Source organism: Polistes canadensis, unplaced genomic scaffold (genome assembly GCF_001313835.1).
Source record: "Polistes canadensis isolate GaletaPanama2010 unplaced genomic scaffold, ASM131383v1 scaffold_198, whole genome shotgun sequence".
Lineage (NCBI taxonomy): Eukaryota > Metazoa > Arthropoda > Insecta > Hymenoptera > Vespidae > Polistes > Polistes canadensis.
The window spans coordinates 222,999-230,275 of NW_014569745.1; the positions used below are offsets into that span (position 1 = coordinate 222,999).

General features: G+C 33.8%; 1 protein-coding gene across 1 annotated transcript in view; it reads right to left on the reverse strand.

The window, feature by feature from the left end:
* Positions 1 to 3,744: 3,744 nt before the first annotated feature.
* Positions 3,745 to 7,277, reverse strand: part of LOC106789722 (cAMP-responsive element-binding protein-like 2) — a 27,764-nt gene continuing 24,231 nt past the window's right edge. Inside the window, exons 3-4 of the mRNA XM_014754183.1 lie at positions 6,915 to 7,036; positions 3,745 to 3,883 (exon numbers count right to left, since the gene is read on the reverse strand). Coding sequence (XP_014609669.1) covers positions 3,779 to 3,883; positions 6,915 to 7,036 — 227 coding nt within the window. The 3' untranslated portion in view covers positions 3,745 to 3,778. The remainder of the gene's footprint in view (positions 3,884 to 6,914; positions 7,037 to 7,277) is intronic.

Below are 7,277 nucleotides of genomic sequence, written 5' to 3' on the forward strand. Positions count from 1 at the left end.
TAGGATTTTTTTCAATATTTTTCCTTTAATCTAGAGCATTAATTACATCACCCTGATTTATTTTAAAAGAAAAGAAAAAATCATGCAAAGAAGGGTTAACGTACCAAAACGAACATAACCTCTCAATAACTTCAATTATCTCGCGTATCAATGTAATAATACTCTAAATTTGTCGAAAATACGAATAATATGATAAAATAAAATGAAGATATTAAATACCATTGATAAAAATGAATATGTACAATCTAATTTTGATTTATTTACGAATGACTTCATGCCGGTAAATTTGAAATCACTTTTCCCGCGCATCGGTAAATATCGTCGACAACTTCGTGGTGTCGATTTTTCGGTCGCATCTAACCTTCACTTTCCAAAACGCGCGAAAAAGAAATATAACCTCAATAAAAAGAAAAGAGAAGAGAAAAATAAAGCAAGAAAAGAGACGGGGAGGAGGGGGGGAGTAAAGGGGGGTATAGCAAGTAATTGAATTGCTTCTGACGAACGAACACGGTTTTAAATATTTATAAAAGAGAACCATAATAACAAGATCCCTTATTTTCTCCTCCATCTTCGCGAATGAACTCGTTCCGTTTGGCCGGGTGTAAAATTCGTCTTTCTCGGTTGGTTTTCTATTTCTCTCCATGCTCTTCCACCAACCAACCAACCAACCAACCAACCATCCAACCATCCAACCAACCACCCCTCTCTTTCTCTCTTTTTCTACCCACCCTTCAAGCACAATTTTTATTTTTTTCCCCTTTCCTTTTTTTTCTTTCTTCTTTTTAAACGGACTTTCGCACAACGCTTTATGAACTCTGGCCGCGAGAGAGGAACCACCCGTCTCTCCTGTGGGAATGCACTTTTCCGCAGGAACGAAATTGAATGCTCGCGGTTTATGGTGCGCGGAATTGCGAATCGTTATCTCGTATGGGATATGCGTGCATACGTGTTATATTACATAGAGAAATAGATAGAATGGTAGTAGGGGACTAACATATACGAAAGGTTCAACCTTTTACGATTCTCGGCAAGTGCCATTAATGCTTCTCGCACGAGGGGGCTGGGCTGGGGGGGCGGGAGGTGGATGGGGGTGAATGTCGCGCCCCTTTTCCAAGCTGTCCAACCAACCCTTTCATTTTCCTTCTCCACCTTTACGCATATATATATATACATTCACACACCATAGACGTGAAAGATAAGCTTTTTTTTCATCCTGATCTTATGAGACCCCCAACTATGCGATAAGCTTACGAATTAATTCCAAATGAGTTTTTTTTTTCTTCTTCTTTTTCTTAGTATTGTTCTACAGACACGTGTGTATTCTTGTATCATGAATCGGATACAACAATTTTTGTGATATAAAGATTGGTATATATTTTTTGTTTTATATTTTACAATAAAGAAAAAAAGAAAAGAAAAAAAAATTAAATCTCAAATCAAATCAATGAAGATAAATCGAACCAAGCTTTGTTCTCTCTCTCTCTCTCTCTCTCTCTCTCTTTATATTTTTTTTTCTCCTGAAAAAACGTTGACAGAGCGTAAGTTGGAAAACATTTACCTTTCTTGTTTGTTCGTTTGTTAGTTGTTGATTTTTTGTTTTTTATCATGTAGTATTATTATCGTTACTACAGGTTTGGGAGGGGGAGGGGGAAGAGGGGTGGTAAGGGGGCATACCGATAGGAAATGCATTTGAAATAATGCAAAATGGCGACCGATCTACGATCGCCGTATACTGCGTGACAATATGCAAATCCACGTTTAAAGTGCATACCCATCCACCCTCTCCTCTCCTCTCCTCTCCTCCCCCCGCCCACACCCTCCTCGCATGAAAACTACGTTTTTCCTCTCACAGGCAAAAATTAGCATTTTCACGAGAGATAAAATATGGTTCATTTTTTGCTTCTCTTTCTTCTTGTTTATTATTTTATTTTATTTTATGTTCTTTTTTTTTTTTTTTTTCTGTAATCCTGAAAATTAAAAAGAAAAATATATATATGCGAAGACAACAGAGTGAGAAAAAGAAGATACCAAAAAAATGGCAGTAATCGTAATTGGCGAATGTTTATTGAAAAATATCCATTTTATTTAAACTTTTAAAACTTATATACGAATATATAATATATATATATATATATACATGCATACATATATATATCGAAATATATGCGAATGAATCTCTATTATTTTTCTGTCAATAATAATTATTCTATACAAAATAATATGTGTGTGTGTGTGTGTGTGTACGTTTTATAAAAATATCATTTTTACTGACTGTGACAGGTACTTTGTATGCACGTACAAAAACGCGGCCTAATCTTTCCTCGATAATTAATTAAAGTTCTCATACAATCAGATAATATATATTCCTGATATCATTAAAAAATAAAAAGATAGTATTTAAAAAAAAAAGGAAGGGGAATAGAGTAATAATTAAAAGGAAAAATAATAAAAGTAGAATTATTTTAGCAAACAAACAATTGTGAAACGAATCGTAAATTCATAAACAATTCGAATTTATGGAAGCAAAAGGCGTCGTGTATCTTTGATCCGAAATTAAACGAAATACGCACATTTTGTTGTCAATTTTATCTCTATGATAGATCAAACATCTAAATATTTGATAACACAACGACAACTTCCTGTTTTCTATCCTTTGTTGTTTTTTTTTTCTTTCTCTTTTTTTCTTTTTTCTTATCCGCTACTATCAACGAACTAAAAATTAAACGCATCCTTACCTATATCCGAAAATCGTATCATTTAGTCATTTATAATTTCAAGGATCATCGTAAAAATATATTTTTATCTTTTTCATATTTTTCGTCGTCAAACAAATGAACGAACGATCGAAAAAGATCGTTTTTTTCTAAAAGAACGTGTTAATGCAATTTATAAATCAGTAATTGTCGTTATCGTTTTCATCTTTTTAACAAATGGTATTATAAAAAAATCTTTCAATGATCGACAAAAAAAGATTTGTAGAATAAACGATAAAGAGAAAAACTTTTCTTTCGATTTTTGTTTTTTTTTTTTTTCGTTTTTCTTCGTTCTTTTTAAGTTTAACGAATAAAAGTAGTAAACAACGGAACAAATTTCGATTGCACGGCACGTAATAAAGAAACACGTGCTACGAAACAACGAGAGGTTGCTAGTACCGCAACTATCACGACAACTTTTTCTTCATACGACGAGATGAGAGAAAGAAGTAAACGAGTAAGGGGTGGAAGGGGTGGAAGGGGTGGGGGACTGGGAAAGATTGTAATAATAGGAATTGAAATAAAACAACATTAACAACGTTTCCTTTCTTTGCGGAAAATGATTAAGGTGGTGGGGGACGGGGGGACGGAGGGGGGGGCGGGGAAATAAGACGAACGAAGTAACCGAGGAAATAAAAATTCAATGAAATTTTCGTCAATCGTCAAACATTCCGTTATAAATATTCGCAAACAAAAATGATCCCTTCAAGTTTTCAATTAACCTTCCAGTCGTTGAAAAATAAAATGTAAAATCCGATAGAAATAATATTCGTAAAATGGATTCCCAAGAATAATAATAAGGCACGAATTAAAATTAACAATCTGTATCCTTGAAATAAACAAAATTCGTCGAAAAGAAAAGAAGACAATAAAAAAGAAAGTAAAAACAATTCATAAACTCGGTTACTACGATATCGTTGGTACGAAATGAAAAAAAAAACAAATAGGAAATAAGGAAATGAAACGGGAATATCAAAGTATTCGAACAACATTCGTTCGAAAATAATTTAGTCATCTATGATGATTTAACTGTTGATTTTCTCTTTCTTAAGAGTTCCAAATTGCTCCAGCATGGTATGCAGCCCTTCGGGAATACGTCCGTGATCCAATTCGTGTCCCCATTGACGATACTGCAAGGTAAACAAGAATAAGAAAAAAAAGATATACTATTAGAAGGTTTGTGATTTCTTTAGAATCGAACAAAAGATTGGATAGAAATGAATCCCGTTCTCGTTTCTATTTTATCTAAAGGGAAGGATTTCTTCCAATGGGATTAAATTGAACTTCGAAATGAATTATCCAATAGGATTTGGATACTTCTTTGAGTTTGGAGTATTTGGTTGTATTTTTGTGTTCTTTTTTGTTGTGGTCTCTTTTCACTCTTTCCGTTAATTCATTTCTGTCATTTATTTTCTCACTTTAATTCGTTATTTCATTTTATTCGTTTCGACTTAAAACTCTGTGTATCATTAATTTGCAGTACACGTAGTTGTAGATTTTATAAGCCTCAACCATACTTGCAAAGGACAATATATATAATAATACAATTGGATGATCATCATCAGAGAATTAAACGAACGGACGGGCGAGTAAGCGGAAAGCGATTCGCATTTACACGCCACCGTTTTCTAAATTGTCGGTCCAATTCCAATGGGGGATTTTCGTCGTGAGAGTTCGGGGGCTTTGGTCTGTACGTAAAATGAAATACCGTTATCTAATTAAAACAGATCGAATTAACGTTGACGTTATTTCACCGAAAAGATAGAGGAAAGTTAGGAAGACCTAGGTCGGGGAAAATGAAATTTACGATATTCCAAAACCGAAACCTACGTTTCAAGTTTTGTTTTATTCTACGTATGTATGTATGGATTGGGTTGGCATGAATGTACTTGCGGATTTTTTACATAAAATAAAAGTGCTTTTTTTTTTTTACTTGTAATGAACTCTAATCTATGAGTTATAGTCCATTTTGTTCGATGACCTTTTACCATCTCTCTGAGAAACTTGAATATTCCACGCTCGTAGAATTTTTTGCCCAAAAACTGAAGTAAGTGCGATTTTACAGCGTCATCATCATTAAAAGTTTTACCACGGAGGGAGTTGTCCAGAGATCGAAATAAGTGGTAATCCGATGGTGCAAGATCAGGGCTATATGGTGGGTGTAACATTAATTCCCAAYCAATAWCCATCAATTTTTTCCGAGTGGCCAAAGATGTGTGCTGCCTAGCATTGTCCTGCTGGAAAATGACACCCTTTACGATTGACCAATTCTGGTCGCTTTTCCTTGACTGCTGCATTCAATTTGTCCAGTTACCGACAGTAGACCTCCGAATTAATGGTTTGGTTCCTTGGAAGCAGCTCAAAATACACCGGACCTTTCCAATCCCACCAAATTGAGAGCAGAATCTTCTTTTGTGTGATATTTGCCTTTGAAGTGTTTTGCGATGACTCATTAGACGTGCACCACGATCGTTTTCGATTGACATTGTTGTATACAATCCACTTTTCGTCTCCAGTGATGATTCTCAATGGTTGTATGTGAAACATTTACCTTCTCTGCATCCTCCCGTGTAGTTACGTGACGATCTGCTTCGATGATTGTTTTGATTTCATCCTCATTCAGCTTAACTGGTCAACCTGAACGTTGCTTATCTTTAAGAGAAAAATCTTCAGAACGGAATTTTTCAAACCAATTTTGACATTGCCTTTCTTTAAGGGCTTTATCATCATACACATTACGTATCTTTTTGCGGCTAGCCTTGCATTCTTTCCTTTAGAGAAATAATAAAGCAAGATATTGCGAAAATGTTCATTTTTGCACTCCATATTAATATTCAAATAAAGAAAGAACATTAAGATAATATCTGCGCAATGATTTCATAACATTAAGTAAGGATTACAGATAACATATATAATAACAAAAAAAATCATAACATTAACGAGTATTATAAAAATGGGAGTGAAACATCTATAATCAAAATCCGCAATTACTCTCTTGCCAATCCAATATATTTTTATATACATGTATAGAATATTATACTTACGATGTATAAAATTGGAATGGAATCTATAAAACATCGAAAAAAACCGTGTGCATTTTTCTGTCGTCAGATTAAACAAGAACAGGTGAAATATTTTTCAACGATCACTTTCGAGAGAAAGAGAAACAGAGAGAAAGAGAATGAATTTAGTATAAAAGGTGAAAAAAAAAAACAGGAGAGGGCTTGGTATTCTATATAAAAAAGTTTGCACTTCTATGACTTACTTAATTACACAAAAAAAGATGGACGAAGTAATGGCAGTGTGGTGATCGTGGTAAAAGGGGAAAATTATGGGAAAGAAAGTTACGAGGTTATGGCATTTCCGCGAAGAATTCTTGCATTATCACCTCCTCCTCCTCCTCCTCCTCCTCCTCCTCATCTTCTTCTTTTCCTCTCCTCGTTCTCATCTCTAACGTATTCCATAAACGAAAACTAATCTTGGCGAAAGTTTTCGGTGTAATTTTACTTTTTTTTTTTATTTCTTCTTCTTCTTCTTCTTCTTCATCCTCATCTTCTTACGTTTCTTTTCTCTCCTTACTTTTTAATATTTTTATTCTTCCCTCTTCCTTCTACTTTTCTTTTCTTTTTTTTCTTTTTTCTTTTTTCTTTCTTTCTTTTTTTTTTCGGAAAATCTCAACAGAAGAGATTTATGACGCGATACAAAGACTTTACGCTTGACTTTAACTTCATCCCTTGGCTTGGTTCCTTTGACAAAAGAAAATGTAAGAGAAATATGGTCGAAAGATGGATCGAGTTTTCGCGTAATTAAAAAGCATCCCCCTTTCCCCTACCCCCTCCCTCCCTCCCCACCCACTTTTCTTTCCCCCCCCCCAGAGATCTAATAAATTTAAACCTATCTTACCGAGTTGTACGACGAGGAATATATATTAACATTTTTCTTCATTTTTTATTTTGTCTTTTTTTTTCTTTTCTAACAGAAAACTCAAAGAAGGAAGGAAGGAAGGAAGACAGATATGCAGTATTATCGTTATTTTATATATTCCTGTCCCTGTGTAAAATAAAATTAAGGATAAAAAGGATAGGAATGTTTTGAGAAAATAAAAAAAAATCGTAGGAATTAAAAAAAAGAAAAAGAGGATTTTGACGAAATGTAACGCACCATTTCGAGCTCCCTTCTTAGAGCTAATACAGCCTTTTCTCTGTCAGCCACAAGTTCTTCCAGGTACTGATATCTCAATTTTTTTCGAGCACGGCACTCCCTCGCACTCTGTCGACTTCGTTCTGCGAAAGAAAATCATCCAAGAATAATATAAGAAATAAACAATAAAATATTTTAAATTTACAAATGAACGAACAAAAAAAAAAAAATAAACGTATGATTAAATAAAAATGTAAAAAATATTCTTTTAAATCGATCGAATTCATTTCGAATCCGAATAAAGTATAATCAGTGATGTATCGTTTGAAAAATGTTCATATATAAACGTAGATTTAAAATAAAACAAAAAATAAAACAAAAAAT